Source organism: Pteronotus mesoamericanus, unplaced genomic scaffold, assembly GCF_021234165.1.
Source record: "Pteronotus mesoamericanus isolate MK-2021 breed Mesoamerican mustached bat unplaced genomic scaffold, CSHL_Meso_final contig_220, whole genome shotgun sequence".
In the NCBI taxonomy this organism is placed as follows: domain Eukaryota; kingdom Metazoa; phylum Chordata; class Mammalia; order Chiroptera; family Mormoopidae; genus Pteronotus; species Pteronotus mesoamericanus.
Window position 1 is genome coordinate 5,514,523 of NW_026555091.1, and position 21,644 is coordinate 5,536,166.

A 21,644-nucleotide genomic window follows, 5' to 3' on the forward strand; every position below is an offset into this window, starting at 1 on the left:
ATCTCTCATGTTTCGTTTTGAATTTTTGTTGTTTTTCTCAAAGTCACCTACAAGAAATAGAAGATGTGTGTGAAGGGTCATTTATGACTTTTACCCTGGGTTGTTTTAGACATGATTTTCCTTTAGCCATCTTTTCATCAAATAATCTCTTTGAACTCATTGCCTGTGCATTGCCACACATTAGATTCTAACTTCGTGTGAAACAAACATGCTTTACTTTGAGACCAATAAACCAATTAAAAATTATCCACTTACTCTATATGCCTAACTACAAATCAGAACCCGTAATTTTGGAATTCTGAGAACTATGGCAATCAATCCCATTCCACCAAGTCTTTTTCGCCTTAAATATTTTCTCTTCAATTTATCAATCCCACGTGCCTCAGTTTGCTGACCACGCCCATCCTCCTTCCTGTGGCTAGGTTCCATTCAAGGGATATTTTCTAAATTACATCGATGTTTAAGTGTCTCCATATTTAATATCTAAATATATTTATTACTGTGCTACTTACCTAACATTATCAGGATATACAATGATTTAACTATTCTCATCCACCTTTAATATAAGTGCTTATATTTCAGTGTGTGAGATTTACATATTTAAAGATAAATTTTTGCTATTTCCTGCATTACTTATTACGTTAAGGGTCAAAAAGTGCGTACACACATTTCTTCATTCACTGTTGGGTCCAGAAGTATTAACTGAATGAGTGAAAAGACAAATTCTGATGATAAGGGCAAGATGACTTGGGAGGAGCAGCCTAGCCAGAGACCCCTCCCAGGTTAACTGTGAATCATTGCTTATCTGTTCCTGTAGCCCGTTTTCACATCCCTTCCCCCGCCTGGGTAGCACATCAATCTCATCAATCTCCCACCTGAATGCTAATCCCTTCCCCCACCTGGGAAGCCCGTCCGTTTCCCGCCGGAATGCTAGGGCTTATAAACCCCTATCTAACCCCGATTCGGGGCTCAGAATTTGGAGACTGCCTCCTCTGAGCCCGCCCGCGCGTGTGAATAAAGGCTTACTCCGTTCCCTGAATCGTGTCTTGAGTCTGGTTTTCCGTAACACCGACACACACTCCATTTTAACCCCCCTCTTAAACTAAAAATTAAGACCAAGACTTTCTTGAATTTTTTTTCCAAAATTAAATGTAAATATACTTCTGTCCTTCAGCATTTTCTCATCTTGTCCCAACTTTCAGCTTTGTCCTTAGCTTCGTTCTTACGTACTACATTCAATCACCATTTTCTCCGAGGTCCGTTTCTTAACTGTGAACAGTTGTTGGAAGTTCTGGCTGTGGCTGGTGTATTTTCACCTTACAAGTGCTTTTCACTTGGACTTCCTGTGGGTGGAATGTCAGTGACAGATGGCAGAGCTTCTTGAGACAGAAAACGAGACTTTGCATATCAATGCGAATCTGACAGGGGACTTAATCACAGAAGACGCTCCCTCAGACGACTATCATCCAGGCAGCACTGATGAACCCAAAGAGGAAGTCATCTTAGAGACTTCTCTGAATTCCTCTTTGTGTTAATTAGGCAAGGAAGCTCGCAGGGGAGGCAGCCCTCCATTCTCAGTACTTAGTGTGACCTTGTTCCGTTCCCAATGGGAGAAATAAAGTAAGAATCCTGCCTTTATTCCACCAGTTATGTTTCTCCCAAGGAGTATGGGGGCATCAGTGCACTTAAGTATCAGTTAAATATTAACACAAAGCAGAATTACTTCCAAATCTATTTTGGGACATCAAGGGGCATCTAGACGTTGGGCGCTACGGGGGTACAGGGGTACAGAGACAGCACGAGTGTCTCTGAGAAATTCATAGAGGGATTCTGGGCAACAGAAATTTCAATAGCCCTTGGATACTATTTTAAGGACATAATTGACATCTTTAAGAAAAAAATTTTAATAGTGAATCCTGCTCACAAATCCTTATCCATGAATATCTACTGTACTTGTGGCTGGGGTTGATTTCAGGCTTTTTGCTTATATTGGACTGGGAGTCACAGACCTTGGCGGTAAAGGGAAGGAAAGAGGAAACCAATTTCAGCCCAAGCCCAAGTGACAAAGGGCTCTGGAGACAAGCACAGCTTCGGCCGCACAAACGCCTATAATTAGCTGCAGCGCTGGGAGCCAGGAGGACAGGAGGAAGGCGCGGGTCTGGGAATGCTCAGGTCCAGGGGACGCACGGCTGTCTGCGCCCAGAGCACAGGGGACAGGCGGCCTCCCCCTCCGGGCGGGTCCCAGCCCCTCTACCCCTGCGCTCTGCGGCCCCGCTTCTCCATAACCCCTTCCTTGAGGGCAGGTCCTGGTGGCCCACAGCTGGTCAGGCTGGGAACTTTGGAGAACGGGAAGCATGGCTGAGCCCCGGAGGCCAGGCCCCTACGCGTCACAAACGCCTCAGGGAACAACCGGCCAGCTCCCTGCTCTTGGGCCAGTGAGAAACACAAGGGGCGGGGCGGGGCGGTTCCTGAACTGAGGCAGGCACAGTGGAAGCCAAAAAGGCAACCACAAAGGGGAGGAGAGACAAACCTGGGAAAAACCTGGGGAGGAGATGGGACAGGATGTGGAGCAAGCAGGAAAGTCCAGGGTGAGACCGGATAGAGAAGGAAGGCTGCTCCCTCCCAAGCCCAAGGAAACATGAGCGAGCTTCACAGGGGCCCCAGCCTCCTGAGGGGCTGAGCCCCATGGGCCCTGGGGGCCCCCATGAGAGCAGAGAGGGTACGAGGCCCGGGGAAGGTAAGTAAGGGGCCCAGGGTCGGCCTCTGGGCCTCGGGGCCAGTGAGGCAGCGCGGGGCCCTGCTCACCCCTCCCCCTCCCCACGCCGGGAAGCTGGACTTCTCCCCCAGCGCTGCGGGGCTGGGGCTGGGCCACCTGGCTGCGGCGGAGACCTGGGGCGCAGGGTGTCTGGGGGCAGCAGGGCAACGCGACCTGTGGCTGCTGCTGGGCCCACAGGAAGTGCCTCGCCCAGGGCGGCCTCCTAAATCTGGCCACTGTCACCCACACCCTCCTACGTGTGCGTGTCCCTGAAGCTCCTTTCCCGTGACAGCGTGGGGGAACCTGCGTCCAGACCGGCCTTCCCCCCCTGCGGGGAAGCCTCCCTACGCCGATCTCTTCTTCTCAGAGCCTTAACCGTCCTTTCTAAAATAGCCACACGCCAGTCGTAACGATCATTCCGTGCCGAGAAAAATAACAGGAAAGTTCCAAGACATTATCCTTTGCGGGGTATCTACATTTTACCTTGGGTTTCTCAGAGACACAGAGCTTTCACCCAAAAGGAATGAATCTCAAATCTAGGGCATCTCACAGGAACGGATTCATCCTTGAGAGATTCTGGGGTTCTCTAAATCGGACCACTGGGCACGGCAGGATTTTTTTACAAGATGTTCAAAGAAATTCAAGTGAATGAAAAGACCCTCACACTTACAAATAACGAAAAAGAGTACTTCTATGTATGCTACTGGTTAAAGGAAATTTTATTAAACTGAGGGGTTTTTTTATATACACCCTCTTCAACCAGGAACTCATTGATAGGGTAAACTAGGTAACTAATGGCTACTAGGTGAGCATATTAGCTCAGGTCGCCAGAACAAAGTACCGCAGTGTGTGGCTTCAGGAATAGACACTTATTTCTCGTGTTTCTGGCAGCTGGGAGTCTGAGGTCAGGGTGCCGGCCTGGTCAGGTTCTGGTGGGAGTTCTGCTGTTTGTTTCTCTCATAAGGACACGAATCAACCACTCACGAGGGCCCTATCCTCAGGGCCTCATCCAACCCTAATTGCCTGCTAAAGGCCCCACCTACAAATATCATCACCTGGGGCCCAGGCTTCCACAGGGGATTAGGGGGAGACACAACCCAGTCCACAGCAGGGTGGGAAAGGGAACACTGTGAAAACATCCCTACCGTAAAGTTCATGAGCAACAAAATCATGTCGGTGAGTGTGGGGAGAGGAGAGGTGAGCAGTAGATACCTAATGAGCCCCCCCAATCTTACCATGTATTTTTATTGTAACAAGCGCCCGAGTGTCTCTCCTGTACCCTCATCCCCAGGTTTCACTCCAGATCCAGCCGACTGGCCGCACCCTTCCCTCTCAGGTGAAAGCAGCCACCCGCCCAGGCCCCTCCGGGCCTCTCTGTTCGGAAGCTCTTTGTTTCACGAGGTGAGCCTCAAGCTCTTCCGTATGAAAACTGAGCAGGACTACACTCAAGGGCCGTCCTCCGCAGCTGGCCGGTTTCTGAAACGCCTGAGCTCATTATCCTCACGTTGCACTTTCGGAGGCTGACATTCCCCAGCCGCTCTGCGCACTGTTCCGGCCAAGGGCTGTCCCGCCCAGGAGCTCCCCTGGGCCTTTGGGGTTCCCGAGGAACATAATCGACCTACTGAGCAGCACCACAGAGCACTTAACTCACGGCAACTGACCTTCCAAAGAGACAGGCTCAAACGGAAGTTTCTATCTGCCGTTCTTTTTATTTTTGAATATAAGGTTCTTATGTGTGAAAAAGATGTGCCACCATCTTTCAAATTCAGTGAGAGAGACAAATATGAGGCACTGGATGAGCAAGCCTAAATCAAGTCGAGAAAAAAGGGCACCTGCAGTGTGTTATTTTGGCTAAGGACTTCTTTGCCTTTATTATTCCTCCCCACCCCCGCCAATTTGCTTTGTTTGAAACAAAAGCAGCATGAAATTTGTAGATTCAGTAATTACAGCAATAATGGCTACATTGGATCAAGACAACCCTCTGAGCTCGTGTGGCCACCAGAACCAAAGTCAATCACCCCAAGTCTACCAGTAGCCCGGTACCTTTCAGAGGTATAATTTTAATAATCAAATCTGCGCCCCGGGGGGTTGGGGGTTCAAATCACCGTACTATTATTGCATATTGTATTCCAAACTACTCTAATCCAGACATTCATTAAGCCTTTGAATGCTGGGCTTTGCGACGAAGAGGACAGACACAAAGGCTACTGAGACACTTTGTATCTTTGGGAAATCTCTAACAGCGGCGTGTGTGAACCGGTGCAGGGCAGGCGCTGCTCTGCGTGTGCAAGAGCCAGCCGGCCACCGTCTTTGCGTAAATCATTTCCATGAGCAGAAGACCCCACGAGGCGCTGCATTTGGTACTTTGTATATGCGCCATTTTCCTCGAATCAACTAGCCTGTCTCTATTATTCTTTCTGCAATTCTTGTTTTGGAAAATAGCCAAGCTTTAACAGTTTTGGAACCAAATGCAAACACAAACTTCTGAAACAGAAACAAAATTCCCAGAAAGGGGGAAAAAAAAGTGAAGGAGACTCCAATTATTTTAATATTCTCTTGAAAAAAGAAGCTCAAGTTTTTGTAAGACAAGAATATTCTCTCTAGGTACCGCAGTCATCTTCATCATTTTCACAATTTACACAGTTTCTTCCATTTTTACCTGCTCACACGTGAACTGCTTAAGGAAATAACAAAAAGCTTCCTGCTCCTGAGGTTCAGGAAAACCTGTGGTAGAAGCAGCTGTAGGTGGGACCATTAAAGCTTCTAGTAAGACAAACTACATATTTAAATAACACGCCCTCTCATTTCTTCCATCTAATGTCCTACTTTAAAGCCTAATTCTCTAAATTCAAATAATTTGTCAATTACCTGAAACTAATTCCATTTCTCAAAGCTCTACCAAAAACAGAAAAGGCGAGAGTGTGCACCAGTGTCATGAAAATGAGAACCGTTACTCCGAATGTCGCATGAGATGTGTCTGGAGTTCCACTATAGCTACATAATGAACAGCTTTAAAAAAATTCGGAGCATTCACAATACCGTCGAACTCTAACTGCGATGGGAGAACAGCTGAAACCACAAGCCAGGGTATCGGTGAGTCAGATATGTCAGTCTGGGTGACTACTTGCCGGAGCACAGCTTCCCCAAGCCCAGGAAAGTTTTACTATTCAGCATCTGGAGGAGGGCCAGGAAACCTCTATTTTTAACAAGCACCCAGGGGACTTTGATGCACACGAAGTTAGGACAGACGCGGCTCTAAGATTTTAGTCCTGGATAATAAGGATTCTGTTCAGAGATCTGAGAGTGGGACCAGGAGCTTCAGCCCCACCCTTTCTCCTACCTTCCCAGGGAGATCTACTTACCCCCAGGTTTCAGGGCATCTTGTGCCGAGTCACATTTTGCCTTCTTAACATCTTACTGATGTCTTAAAAGCACCAATATCTTAGAGATTTATTACTGGCTTTCTAGATAAAGAAGGAATTTTTCTGTGTCCCCTAAGATCCCTACCAACCCATTTCTACTCTGCCCCCTTCCGGGGTTCAGCCGGTCTGGGCCGCCGACCCGGTGCAGCAGCCCTGGCAACACCCAGAGAAAGCCTTTCCTTAGCCGCCTGTCCTCGTCCCGTTCGCTTTCACTGCATCTTCACCTGGGGGGGTTTTTTGGTTTCTTTTTTCTTTTATTTTTCTTTTTCTTTTTTTTTGCTCGATTAGCTTTTATTTTTACTTTAGACCATGAGTTCTTTTTTTTAGGGCAAAGAACTATTTAGTTGAGTGTTATTTTCCTTTTCCAGATGATCACTTCTGTTTTAAAAATCTCAGCTTTATTGAGGTATAACTGACAAATAAAACAGGAAGAGGTCCATCAGTGTTCACGCAAATGGCAGGACTTCCTTCCTGCCCAGGGCTGAGCAACATTCCGCCGCACGCACGCGCCACGTCTCCTTTACCCGCCCGCCCACTGTTGGACACGGCGGGTGCTCCTCCGTCGCGGCTGTCGCCGGTGCTGCTGAGTGAATGCGGGAGTGCAGGTGCCCCTTGGGCGTCCCGCCGTCATTTCCCTCGGACGCGTACCCGGGAGTGGGGCTGCTGGACCGCCACCCCGTTTTCAAGGTGGACATCGTCTTGCTCTCCCTGCAGCATCACACCGCAGGCCACTCAGAGCAGGCGTCGGCCTGTCCTCACCGAGAACGCCCTTTTGTGCACTGCCTCCACTTCTTAACTCTGAGCTGGGAGGCTCCCTCGACCTGAGCTCAGTCACTGAACAGCAACTCACTCCCACCCGCTTGGCCAAGGTGGAGCAAGGGCCTCGTGTGAGCAGGCACTGCTCGCCGGCCGTGCGCGGAAAAGACAAGGTCTCTGGTCTCCTGAAGCTTAATTTCTACCGGAGGAGATGAAACAAAGAAAGAAAACAAAGGAAATAATATAAGATCGTGCCATGAGGTATGGAGAAACGATAATGAAAGTGACAGCGAGGGAGGGGTGTGTGCACTCGCTCCGTTTTAGACGGGGTACACAGAAGAATCTTCTCTGACGTAGGGAAAAAAAGGAGCCAGCTACACAGAAACTTACGAGAATTCAAAGATGAGGGGCTAGTCCAAAAGACATCCAGCTGCTCGAGGGCTGAAAGACACCCAGCACCGGGCAAGCAGAGAGAGAGCAGGATGCAGGGGACCCGTGGCGTGAGGTCCCTGAAGGCCGTGGTCGCGTGAGTCGGAGAAAACTTTTCGGAGGAGGGTTTCAATTCCAACAGCAACAGAAGCCGCCATAGTGCTTCACGGGGAAGGAGACCTGGTTAGGGGGCCGGAGGGGCCAGCCGCTAACACTGGAATGAAGAGGAGTAAAGAGGGAATGGAAGGCTCTGGTTAGGACGCTCTGGCTGTGAGCCGCGAGGACGGCTTGAATTGGGGAGGCTCAGTGGGGGGGGGGGCAGGAGTGACGGAGTGAGACACCGGGGAGGCCTCTGACGCCCTGGCCTGCGTAATGGAGAGAAGGTGACACCATCTATGACAGAAGGGGACAGAAATCCGAGAACATAAAACGGGGTGGAAAGGACGGGAACGGGGAGTATTGCGTTCCACATGCTATTGAACCTCCGAGTGTGATAAGACCTGGAGACAGAAATCCGAGCGCCGATGCATAAAAACATCATTTGGAGACAGACGTGGGATCAGTTCTCTGAGGGAGAGCTTTCTGCAGAGACGGAAGTTCAGGAGAGAGCCCGGGCCACAGCGACCGAGAGGGCTGGCAGAGGAGGGTGACGTGCTAGAGGCCCGGAGAAGACGGCTGGCGGGGGGCTGGCGGGGGGCTGGCGGGGGCTCACAGAGGCTCAGGGCGGGAGATTCTCAAAGCACTGGAAAGAGGAAGAGGCCCACCGTACCGCATGCTGCTGAAGGGCTGAACAGGAGGAACGCACGGAAAAGCTCGCTGGCTTTGGCAACCCAGAGTCACCCTGGGGAACCTGAGCCGAGCGACTGCACCGTCCCTTCAAAGCCCAGGCTGGCATGTAGCTGAGCAGCCAGAGCAAACTGTGGAAGGCAGGTGACAACGGCAAGAGGAAAAAGAGGAGGATGCAGAGGGTGTCTCACTCTAGTGTCCGAACTTCAGTGGCTTTTCATCTTAGATAAACAACCGTGAGACAGAAATGTCACCCAGGAATGACTTACAATAGAAATTTTTAAAAAAACAAAACATACTATCTGACACATATTAAATCAATCTATATTTGGATCCTAGAATTTATCAGCATGGGATAAGCATGTTACTGTTCCTAATTCAGAAGATACAGGGAGGTTTTTTTTTAAAGACTTAGAACTAATTATTTAACAAGAGCAGCCAAGCAAAGTCTCCGAACGCAGCCTCTGCGTGAGGGACCCCAAGGAGCACCCGCCTCGCCTCGCTCTGATCGGGGCACAGCTGCCACAAGCAGAGGGCGAGCCCCAGCTTCCCGGTACACAGCCCACGCCAGCCTGTCATTTAGAGGCACCGCGCTCGGACTTGCGGAGGTTGCCAGCGGAGAGCAGAACTTCAAAGCCATGTAAGACCATAGCCCTTCCTCCTAGAATACAAGAGGCTGCCCTGGCACTGGCCCCGCTGCACCCGCAGACCCAGCACAACTTTTCGGGTGAGCTGTGCGTGACATTTCCAGTTGACTTTTCTCCACGGAGGGATGGCGCCACGCAGAACGGAGCCCACGCCAACCGTGGCGGGAGGTGAGCCTGCCGGCCCGCCTGCTCCCCCGCCAGCCCCTCGGCTCTGACTTCCGGTAAGTGACACCAAGACCAGGGCCGGCTTCCAGGGCCTGGAAGGCTCCGCGAGGGGCAGGGAGGAATGGGGCTCATTCGTGCTCAAACAATTCTTAACCGGATTTCCCAAACGACTTCCCCAGACCAGCATTCCTCAAAGTGTGGTCCTGTTACCGCATCCCCCTGACCCCTGGTGAGGTCCAAACCACAAAGGAGAAAAAAGGCAATTCCCAAAGCCCCACTTCACACTCACCCACCAACATCTCAGAGGGACAGAGACAGGCATCTGCCTGTGGGCTGAGGCTGGAAGCCACCCCTTGAGCTCTCGTGGTTCAAAACCCGCTGGAAGCACGATGCACCACTGCCTTCCGGCACAAGTGAGGGGACGGTGTGGCGCTTGGGGCGAGCCACCACGCCAAATCGTTGCTCTGCCAGCCAGCTGATTTCTACTGTCCCATTGTTCCTTCCTTCTCTGATGATGCTGAGTGGAGGGGGAAGGTTCATGCCACATTTATAAAGAGTTGAAAGTAACATTTGCAAGAGATGCGCCCGCTCTGGCTCACGCGCACGCTCTCTCTCTCTGTCTCCCTCCCTCTCTCTCTGACTCTGAAAGGTTACTAGACTTCCTCCTTTGGAGGAAGTGGAGAGGAAGGCAATCTGAGAGCAGGGGAGGTGTAGACTCCCAAGGCAGAAGGAGGGGCTACCACTGCAGGTAAAAGAAACCAGGGGCTGAGAACACGATGAGCCAGGAAGACACTGCAATGTGTTCTCGGCCCAGTTCACTTTGAATCGAGCGTGAAGAACATATAGGGTGTATTTTGCATGCATCTGTAAATGCCTCTGCCTTGCATGATTCATGATGGTTTGGGTTGGTTTATTTTTAAACTGGACTGAAGTTACAGAAAAGCACATTCGAACAGATCTGCTAATCAAAGGATCATGGCAATAATCCCCGGGGCCGTCAGAGCCTTTCAGGGATTAAAAACAGAGAACACAGAAAAATAGTGTTATAAAAAAGGCAATCTTCCTGAACATAAAGGATCGCGATATATCACTTAGGGTAATGGCCTTATACTCAGGCCTATCCTATTTACACGCTTTTCATGGTTTTCTTTAGAAAACCAAACACTGGATGTCCTTTGGTGAGACACGGAATGGTATTGTGGATAACGAACTCCAAAAGAATTAGGAGTGAGACAGCAGACTAATGATAGGGTAGCCAGCATGTACTGTAAGTTCACATTATTACAATATTGTTACATGAAACCTGTATGTAAGGGCTGCAGAGACACTTCCCTGCAATCAAACAGCCGTCTCCTCTCACGGGGAAATACCCCAGCCAAAGCGCGGGAGCTTCCCCCCGCCCGTAACTGAAATACAGAGAAGTATTATGTGCTTATGATAAGATCAGATAAAAACTAACTCTGGAAAATATATTTAATACTTTATAGCGTATACTTTTGTGGCTCAGTAGTATAATACTATTTGAAAAGATGGAGCAATTTAACCAGCAATGTCCATCTGGGCAAAAAAAGGTTATTTAAATACCATGCACTTTGAAGTGGCCTTGTGCACGGAGGACTCTTAGACGTTAGCTGGTGCAGAGCGATGCCTTAAATGTGGGAACACAAGGCCGGGGAAGCCATGTCTTTCGATTTCAAGAATTCACTCATTTAATGCCATTACCATCCCCTCTTCAGCACCTAAGTTTTCTTTGTTTGAAAGACTGAACAAACACCTACACTTTTTGTTTTGGGGGGTTTACTTTGTTTCTTAATGTCACGAGTAACGCACAATTTCGTTTATTTTAAAAGCCTCTGGACCAAATATTTTAAGATTAGAATTTTTCCTTGACCAGAGTCAACATAATCCCACAGTGACTTGTAGAAATGACAACATCTATAATTTTTTTTTGAAGTGAAACAATTTAAATGAACACCCTAATTCTAATTATGGCTCATGTGAGAGGAATGTTTCGCTGCCGGCCGCTTCTCAGTAAATAGGAGGCAGCTCGACATCAAAGCCTTCGTGGGAAAAAGGCAAACACATGTCACAAGCAGGGAGACTGAAGCAGCTTCCAGCTGGTTCGGTTGCAGCTCTTCAACTATAATTAAAATCAACGGAGGTCAAAGTAAACCTTTAGCCTAATGTGGCTTTTAGCAAAAGTAGATCCTAGTTAATAATTATCTTTATTAAATCAGGTTTCTTAAAGACTATACTTCCAGGGATCATTTCTGTAGTTTGTTAAATCCTGCTCCTTGATCACAAAAGCAAGCCTACTATTCCACAGCTCCAGGAAGCCTTATCATCTCCCCGCTTCCTCCACTGATGGCATCCTAATTTCATTCCACCATCACAATATATTTATTTTAATACAGTGATTTCACTGAGAGAAGCAATTAATGTAAGTAGAAACTAAAAGTTTCTCTTTGAAAAAATTTTAAGTTAAACTACATCATATAGAGTCATATTTTAAATAGTAATTGTAAATGACAACAATAATGAAAGAGAAAACGTTGACCCCTGCTTTTCTATCAGCCAGTTTAACAATCGAAATGTCTCCTTTTCCCCTGTACACGTCCTTCTTGCTGGCCCCTGCCGCGTGGGAGCCACCTGTGCCTTCGGGGGCGCGGGAGAACTCGAGACACGCAGCAGAGGGGCTGTGACGCGTGCGGGCAGGACGCCAGCTGGCAGGGATGCCGAGTGTGACGGAGCGGAGTTCTGGTGGATGAACACCAGCCTGTGAGTTCGGGCATCGTGAGCAAGACTCCCTTGTCGCTCCCCCGTGAGGACGGCAGGTCCAGTCACTGTGAGGCAGCACAGTTCTCGTCAGCTAGTCAACATTGGTGGCCCAAGTATCAGTCCACGCATGTGGCAAACCAAGGAACCGTGGAGACATCACTTTGTCAACTCCATCCATCTTCCGGCCTTCCACATAAAAATGACCACCAAAATACCATTATGATTTAAGTTCCTCCTGCTTAATTTTAAAGTTTGATCATTCAGAGGTGAGCTAAAGGCCGTTGAGGATTTCACCTGGTGAACTGGACACATGCAGGGACTTGATTCCAGGCAGCTGAATCTAATACATAGCCAATCGAGTTTTGGTTCCTAAAGACCCTCCTATCAGTCCACTCCTTCCCCGTGTTATTACTGGCACCCTAGTCTACAGTCTAATTGTCTCCCACCAGAACCAACGCTATCATTAAGTAATTGCATTCTCTACCAGAAGCCTACCGGCGATCTAAACTGTCCGTCAGTTTCCCCAAATCATTCTTGCTGACAGGTCTCTTCTTATTACCCTCCTCCTCAAAACTTTAAATGGCTTTACGGTGCCTCTTAAATTTCTACTTAGGTAGTTCAGGACACAAAATTAATGAAGACTACTCCTGACTCTTTACATGAACAACTATACAGAAACTGAACTCTCAACCTGTAAGTAGACTTATTTTTATAAAAATGTGTAGTAAGATTTAACTCATTCTTTAAATACTTAATGATTCACTTTTATTTAAATAATTTGATATAACTTTTTATGTTCATTAGTAGTCATTTTGCCTTCAGATTTTAAAAGGTACTTTTGATATTTTTCAAAAAAAAATTTAGAAAAATTTTAAAAAATTTACTTTGTAATTTTTTTACATTTACTTTTCATTTATATTTTGATAAACATACACTCTGATTTTCCATACTCTAAATGCAATTAAATATTTTAATCCTTTATATAATTATTATAAATTGAATGCAAATTACGTGGAAATCTTTATTATAACAACATAGCAATTTTGCAGAAATGGAGGTCAGGTCATTCTTATGAGTAAGCATATGATAACTTATGAGTTACAGGGGCTTATACAAGATTACCCTTTCAGACATCACAGGCCTTTCAGCAGAGCATGCAGACTTGGTAATGATAACTAAATTCTGGCACTTTATGTTTGCTGGTTTTAGCCATATAAAGGTATATTTATCATATTAAGAGAAAGGGACATATTTCGCTTGACAGTCTGTTAACTTGATACAGCTGTTAACATACACAGATACATGCTATGCAGACCTCCCTCACTGAGGCCCCGCGAATATTAGAGGGAGACCAGCTATGAGTAATATGCAGCTGCTGCTGCCAACTTTTAATATTTTTGCTTGTGGAGTCATTAAAAATATTGTAGTAGGTGCCCAGCATCGAAGGCATAAAGCATAGTCTGATGCGCCCCGCGTTCACATGGCCCTGCTTGGGCGGTGGGAGCGGACCTGCGCCCCCTCCCAGTCCCATTCATTCCCTTCCCTTCCTTTCCCTTCCCTTCCAGAAGCAAGCGCTACCCTGCATTTTTTATCGCTCTCTTGAATGGCAGATTCTATAAAGGTGGATTTCCTATTTGTTGATGATGTCTAGACGTGCTTTATTATCGCATGTGAAAGCTCTTTATGCTACTAGTACAGTTGAAGAACTGTTTTAATATTTCCGCGGATTCTTTTTGGGTTTTCTAAGTAGGCAATCACATGCTTGAGAGAGAGAACAGTTTGGAATCTTTCTTTTCAATCTCCGCATCTTTTATTTCCTTTTCTGGCCTAAACCTGCACAGGCGATGGCCGGTTTAGCACAACACGGAAGTGGAAGTAGTAAGAAGGAACCTTTTTGTCTTGTTTCTCATTGAAAAGGAAAGGCTTCTACCCTATGCTAAGGCGCGTTAGGTGCTGCAGGCTGATGATACTGTTTGAAGAAGTGGCACAAGGGGATCCTAAAGCCCTTTTCAGAAAAAGCCTTAGGAACAGGCGGAGGGGGTGGGGCAGAAGCACCCAGGAGGCAGGAGTCACGTGCTAGGAATGGCTTTCCTGGGCGCTGAAGCCTCGAGGTGTGCGAGGCCCCGCCCAGGGAATGCCGGCAGCAGGGGGCTTGAGCGCAGTAATAGAGAATCACGTCGGATTCGCCGAGGCCGGCGCGTTTTAACACACCCTGGAGCCACGGGGGCTTCACGAAAAACACCATCTAACACTGCGGTGGCTGTGGTCCACTGTGGGCCCCAGATACGATGCCATGACACAGGAAACCACCACCAAGACCGTCGGCCATCGCAGCGACCTTTAAATTCTCCCGCGAGTCGTTTAGGTAAAGACACCCAAAAGGATGTTGTCACGCAGCACAGCCATCGTTAAGATCCCTCAGTAAGCTCTGGGAAAACCAAAAATTTCCAAGGAAAGTTATCTCCCAGGAGCGTAGCCAAAAGACAGTCATTTACAGGGTTTCGTGTTTGCACACGAAGCAAAGTGGAGAGCAATTACCCAGCAAATATTTTATAAGTAGATATCCATTTAAATGAGGCAATTCAACCTCAAACCTCGAGTCCCAGCATGCTCAGGGGCAGGCGCTCTGCTGGTGTTGGCCAGGCGAAACAAGAGCGGATTTCACCCCACTTTTGAATCTCTCCTACGGTCCGTGTTATTTTTCCTGCATCATCACGAGCTGTGTCTTACAAACAATAAGATAAGGGTTTTTTTTAATCTCATTTTTAAAAAAAGTTCTGAGATCTTATAAAAGCACTAAATGAATAGCATGGCACATAGTGAACTAAATCTTGACTCCTGACCCACTGTCAGTGAATATACATTTCTGAAAAATGAACATGCTTAATTCTGTAACTAAACAGCCCAAAGGAATAGTGGCTGCCATAGTAATGAAGTCTAATGACAATTCTGCTGACATTTCTCCTCTCGGAAAATGAAATCATGTGGAAAATGATTTCTACACTCGCAGAAAGATAAAGACACAAGACAAAATTTGATTTGCTGAAAATGGAAGCTGAGATTGCCTCTGCTCTTGGGCGGGGGAGGGTGGTGGCAATTAATTACGTCACCACGATTCGGGGCCGCCATTATCTTCCCAGGCTCTCTTTGGAAAACGATAGGCTATTTTGTTACTGTTGTTGATGTGCTAACTATAGGGCGGCACCTCCAGCTAAAGGTGATGCTCACCCTCAGGGACTTTCTGGTTCTTTTGGCAGCAGGGGTATTTCTGTGTTTAGAACATTGCTCTGGAAAATGGGCGCTTTTTTTTTTTTTTCCTGAGAATGACCTATCTTGGTTATATAGGTAATTTAATTATAATGGCTTTCTTTTCATTGGCTTTGACTTTTTATAAAGCACATGACTTTGTCATGCCTACACCGACCCAAAGAAAATTATACCTAAATAAAATATGTGAGGTTGCTAGTTTCCAGCATGGTTTAAGAGAACTCGGAGAAAGATCCAAAAACACCAAGGTAAGGTTCTGTGATTTGAAGATCCATAAGACTGTTGTTACCATTCACTGTATGTAAAATAGAGGTTACCTTAGTTTCCAAGAGAATGTTTTAACGAACAAGAGTGTGTCCTACAAGAAAACAAGAAAATATGACCAATTAAAGTCTAAGCATCATTTTACAAAGAAAGTGTAGATGGAACACTTTATTTGGGTCCTGTCAACACAATCTAATGACCTTTTTCTTTATTTGAAAATGGCTGATTTTAAATAAAAGTTAGTCTAGCTGCTCGAGAGAATTTACACAAGGAAAATGCTACACTTCAAAAATAAACCAAAGGAAATGTCAGTTCTTTCTCACGTGTCCACGCGATTACCGCCTTGCGCCAGCACCGCGCCGCCCGGGCCGCGAGCCCTTCCGCCCGCCCCGGCTGGGACCGCCTCACTCGCGCCGCACGCGCCTTCTGGGGAGTTTTATGCGGGATGAGATTCTACCCAATCGTTGTTATTTCCACCCATTTCAGAATACTGTTTTGTTCAGAATACCAAATCCTTCGAGGAGGCCGCATCGTTTTCTCCTGTGGGTTTTTGGCCCACAGTGTCTGCCCCTAAAAGGGCCCCTGGTCGCCTCGCACAGAGAACGCGTGGTGTGTCCTCGCGGTCGGACGCCTCGCCTGCCTGGCTCCGGGCTCCCCTCCCTCACAGGCGGGGCTGTTCCGCGGTCCTGACCCTCTTCCTCGCGCCTCCCAGGCTCTTGGCGGTGAGCGAAGGACTGGGAGGGCTCCCCGGTGCAGAGACGGCTCGTCCCCCGCGACTGGAATCCCTGCTCTTACCAGGCCCGAACCCTGACCGTCTCCCAGCGCCCGGCAGCGCCGCGCTTTGCCGTGAGGTCTCACCAACACCAAAACTTCCGTTTCTTCCTCTTTCTTTCACTCACTTGCATCCCTGAGAATACTGTTTTGCGGCCCTGGTTAATCACATACTGTGTGATTTCATTTTTTACCCAAAATGCATAAAGTTGGGAAAAATTTTCAAACAGGCATGACTAGATGGTAAACCTCCCAAAATGTTCATGTCCCACACGTCTTCCCTAATCTAGCAACCTCTCCCCGTGAATGCAGCCTTGTCTCTCCTGGTCCCGTCTGCCCATCGGAATCCCGGCCAAAATCAACACGGGAAACCAGCATATGCTAAAAAATATCTCGAAGACATAAAGGAAAGCCTTGCATGGTAGAAAAACATAAACTTTATGTTTCCCATCCTTTACTTTTTCACGCTTTTTTTTTAAAGTAAAAACTCTTTGAATTTCATTAAGTTCAAAAGAAACACTACAGAATTTTAATCTTCATTTCAATGCTTTCTTACAGAGCATCACTTTCAGACCATCGGCTCCGTTAATTAGGTCACATTTCTAAGACTCATGTGTTTGAAAACTATCATCTATTAGGCATATCTGCTTCAAGAAAGCATTCCAGGAGGCTAACATTTTATCGAATTAGGTACCCATAAAATAAATGATTAGACCTTTCCCAAATGACTTGGAACTCAGCAGAATTCCTACTGAGTGTAACGTGAGGTTCTGGTCTCAGGAAGCAGCATCTCCAGGCCTAGTCTCTGCACACAGCTCGCTCAGCTCTGCTTCACGGCCCCGGAACACAAACTGCTCACAAGGTGACACGGTGGTCACAGACCTAAGAACCCGAACACTTCATCCATCTTGCAAAGCTTATCTCTGCTGTGAAATATTTAAGGCCAAGGCCCCCTTTCCGCCCCCCGCCCCCGCCATTGTCCTTTGCTCAGTGAAGTTAAAATAAATTATTTATTTTAGATACTAAATAACTAGAGCTTCTATGATAACATATTCCTGGCAACAAATTGGTATCCCACAAACAGTGGAAGTATATCTTAGGGGCTCGTGACCTAAAACTAGGTAAAAAATGATAGAACATCAAAGACAGAAAATACCCGACCTAAACAGAGGCCATGGAAGGAATCACATTTGTGTTTTTACCAACCGAATGAATTGAATAGAACATTTCAAATATAAGTACTGGAATGAATATTTACAATAAATGGAAGAAAGGAACTAAGGCGTACCTTTTTAACTGAAGCAGAGTCTGCGAGTTTGAAATAATTAAAAATCACTATTTGAAAAATCACTATTCACAGCTATGCATGTGTACCAAGCAAGCAGAAAATCCATCCAGATTTATTCTGATGAGTTCCTTCTGGGTGCTGGCAAAACAACGACATAGCTACAATGAACAATGTTTCAATGTGCTCGATATGGGAGTAGGGGCGGGGAAGGGAAGGGCCCGAAGTTGTCTCGCAGAGCCAAGAATTACCAAGAGAAGAGCTCAGCCAATGTTCCAAGCAATCGGTAACCTACACATGGGAATCATCAGGCATCTTCATCATATAATCCAGTATATGCAAGTAGTTATATGCACTGAAAAACACTTCCAGACAATTACCATCATTTTAAAGAAAACTTACAAGAGATAGTTCTCATATTAAGAATCGAAGCTAAAGTCATATATGAGAAAATTGATATTGTAGTAAGATAGGACATTTTCTATCATCACACAACTTTTTTTTAATGTTGTGTGATGAAGACATGTTTGCGAGGTTTAGGACCAAGATGTTTCATAAAGATGTATTTTTAATTAAGACATTTCCTTTCAAGCTTCTCTCTCTCTCACACACACACAAGCTCATTTGTTTATTTAAAATGGATTCAGAGAAGAGAAGACATTTCTTTTAGACATGAGGAAAGGCTAAGCCATACAAATTGAGTGATTGATGAGCTCTGTAGCCAAGATTATCTGATTCTGCGTGTTGTTATATCGCCTGCGATCTAAAGAGCACCTGCTAGTTTCTTTCCACAACAGCAACACAAGTTAGAAGGACAGGCGTGGGGACTTGTTCTGTTGCAATGTAGTCTATTACTGTAACTTAATATTGCTATTTTAAATTCCTCTGCCATTATTCACCTTTCACTCATAAGACTATTTAATCCCATCTAGGGCCTACATAAAGTGTCAATATGCCAAATCAGAAACACATATTCAAATATTAAAACATATTTGAGTAAGTAGTTTTGTGCCTCAGACTTATACTACTGGTTCAAGGTATAATGAAAAAGTAGATTTCCTTTAAAAACTTGATACAAACCAAATGCAAGGCAAGTGCTACACACAATGTATTTGTCAATGTTTAGCATATTATAGTTTTTTATTGTAATAAACACAATAAAATTATCCTTCACACATGATTCTCGCCTTCTCTCTCTCTCCCTCTTTTTAAGATGCAAATGACAGGATATTCCCACGCCTGCTACACTCTCCCAGGTAAACTCATAGCTCAATGGTTCCAAGCGACATGCACAGACCCGGAGGGGTCGGGGGTGCCAAGGACGGGGCGCACGGCAGGCCATGGGCGCCCGAAGCCCATCCTTTCCTCTCTCAAACGGGGACACAGGTGGAATGCGACCCACTAAGGGTAATACTGATTATAGAAATAATATTTCATTGGCTAATTCATTAATAAATAAAGAGCAAACCAATCTCAAACTTTAGTCACACACCCCGCAACTGACAGCAAAACATGTTTTAAGACTCCGTTTCGGAGGCACTACAAATGAAAACCCAAACCAATGTTAACCACCATTTTAATGCTGACTTGGTCCAAAACATGACACATGAAATAGGTTCCATCTTAGGGATGAGAGAGAGAAAACTGCTTTTAGGTGATTTGTTTTCACTTTCAAGTTGTTATCGAATTTGTTCACTTCTAAGCTACAGGTGACCCACGACATTTCTAATCTGTTCATCCCATCTTTGGTATACCCTATAAAAAACGAAATTGTATTTTTGTAATAATTACTCCTCAAAAGTAAGAAAAAGACCTTAGGTGTTTTCATCACCATTGCAACTAGAAAAAGGAAGTAGGAGTGATCTTCTAAAGTTTTTTCCACTTACCTGTAATTCTGATGCAGTTGCATCTCTCTGTAATTGTGCTTTTAGCCAAAGGTGAGTGAAAGTGACTGCACCTTAGTGACAATAACGTTGTCCCTCATAATGCAAAGGAGACTGTCATACAGACACCGCCGACATTCAGTTTTAGACAAAACCACGGGGACATACTTTTTTTCTGCAAATCCATCTGAAGGTGTTCAACATTAACTTACACGTAAGTATTGAGCATAGGTAGGACTCACTTGAGGAAAGTCTAATGGGTGAAGATCCACGTTTTTAAACAGACGTAGGTAACTGGAGATCAGGGGCAATTTCCATGAACTAAAAGGTTCTTTGCTTCATATAATGATTTATTGTGAGGGTTCACAAGTAGAGAATTTCTGTACATATTCAAAATGGAAAGCTATGTATAAAATATCAGTTTAGTCACGTATTTTATGTACTATGCACATGGCATAAGGAATGTCTGCATTTCTGCTATAAATTAAATGCTGACAAAATGTTACTTACCCATGTGATTTCCACGACAGGTGCATTTCTAATGGATGACGTAGAAAACTAACGCCTATAGGTCTTTTACACATCACGTCAGTTGGCAGTAACCGCGGACAGAAGGTACAAAGCCTGTCTGTGGGGGGAAACTACCCTCCCGTGGGGGCCAGCCAGTCTGCTGGAGGGCCCTTTCCATGCTTTTATGGAAGTGCCTGTGTCCTTTTCTATGAGACAGGCAGACAGGCAGACAGGCACGCCTTGATGGCTTCAATGACCTACCTATGACGCTTGCAAGGAGATTTTCAAACGTAAATTATTTCACTGTGAAGTTCACGGTCAGTCTTGGCTGGGTCACTTGAGCAAACAATCTTACACACTTTTGTGCCTCCCTGTGATCCCAATGATACTGGCGACGGGGTGACTTACCGGCCCGAAAGTGTTGCTGTCAAAGCTGTGTCCGTGATGGTCACCTTCCACCCAGATGTGGCCGCGGGGCACCTTGACGTAGCGGTTTTTGTGCCCGATGGTTCTGGGAAGAAAGAGCACAACCAAGGAGGTGAGAAGAGCAAAGAGGCCAAGCAGCTGGGCATGTGAAGTGAGGACAAAATGCTGTTGTAGGGATGCCACAGGCCCTTATGGGCTGACCGCCAGGCGACGCCAAGACCCCCGTGAGAAGCAAGGTGTGGTTAGGGGGTCTGCTCCCAAGCCACGCTGTTTTACATTTCTGTAGGTAGGAATTTTGTGCTTAGAGTGCACCAGCACCAAATATCATGGTTTGCTACCTAATTTTATTCACAACATCCTAAATATATTTTTATGAAATTCAATAAGCCCTAACAAAACACTAATCTATTCTTTTTCCCCTAACAGTTGCTTTTAAGTCGATATTCAACGCTTGGTCAGTGGTAATCTTCATTTTTTTAGTCCAAGAAACTTCTCAAACCAACTGACAACACTTTCCATGACTCTTCATTCTCTAAAATTCAGGCTCTATAAGCAAAAACAAACAAAAAACCTCGATGATCTCATGTTAGACACAAACTATTAATGTCAGTTGAAAATTTTTGATCAGCACTATTTAACTGCACATAATACTCCTGAAAACGAGAGGAGGTTTAACCAACCAGAAAACGATTTAATGGGCAGCCATACAACCTCGGAGCAGCGTGCAGCGTCCTCACGGCCATCAAGGACCCCGAGTGAGGTCAGGCTCGGGCCCGGGTGGGGTGCGGTGCAGAACGGAGCAACCAGCTTTCCGTTTTGCCAGCTGGGCCTAACTTTTTAAAAATTTATTAATTCGGCTACAATGTTCATCCCTTTTGACCCTGTTATTCTACTGATAGAGGCCCAGAGAAATAATCAGAAGTATGAGCAAATATTTATTATGGGGGTATTCAACACAGGCTTTTCATGTATTATATATACAATATATACTACATATATTATATATAATAGTTATATATATAACTATATGTATATTTGATATCTCTTCCTAAATATCCAACAACACAAGATTTGTTAACTGTGATACGGCCAGGTAAGTTAAATGAAAGGGACAGGATTAGATAAAATATTATCCAATTCTATAACAAATTCTTTAGGAGGCAGAGACTATTTCCTTTTTTTTTTTTTAATTCCCCAAAGCCTTCGGGAAAGGGACCAGTCTAAAGAGGCTTCTCAGTAAATGCTGGCTGGGTAATTAAATGAATGAATGAGTGGTTTGCTGGTCACCTCCGATCTCCAGAGTTCAGCCCAGAAGCTGAGCTTTGCACACAGATGATTTTTGTTAACAAGTCGTATATGCTCAGAAGAACACATAAAAAGGTGCTATAGAAATGGAAACTGTTCATTATCTAAGATGGTTTTTAATTTTCAAGATAACTTCCACGTCGACTTACTTTGTTTTCAATTAGTAAATCATTCATGCAAGGAAGCGATGCCGCT

The 21,644-nt window shown here is 45.8% G+C and overlaps 1 protein-coding gene across 1 annotated transcript in view; it reads right to left on the reverse strand.

Annotated features, from left to right (window-relative positions):
- IMMP2L (inner mitochondrial membrane peptidase subunit 2) overlaps positions 1-21,644 on the reverse strand; it is a 612,206-nt gene that overhangs the window by 110,173 nt on the left and 480,389 nt on the right. The window contains exon 6 of the mRNA XM_054571369.1: positions 20,127-20,229. Coding sequence (XP_054427344.1) covers positions 20,127-20,229 — 103 coding nt within the window. The remainder of the gene's footprint in view (positions 1-20,126; positions 20,230-21,644) is intronic.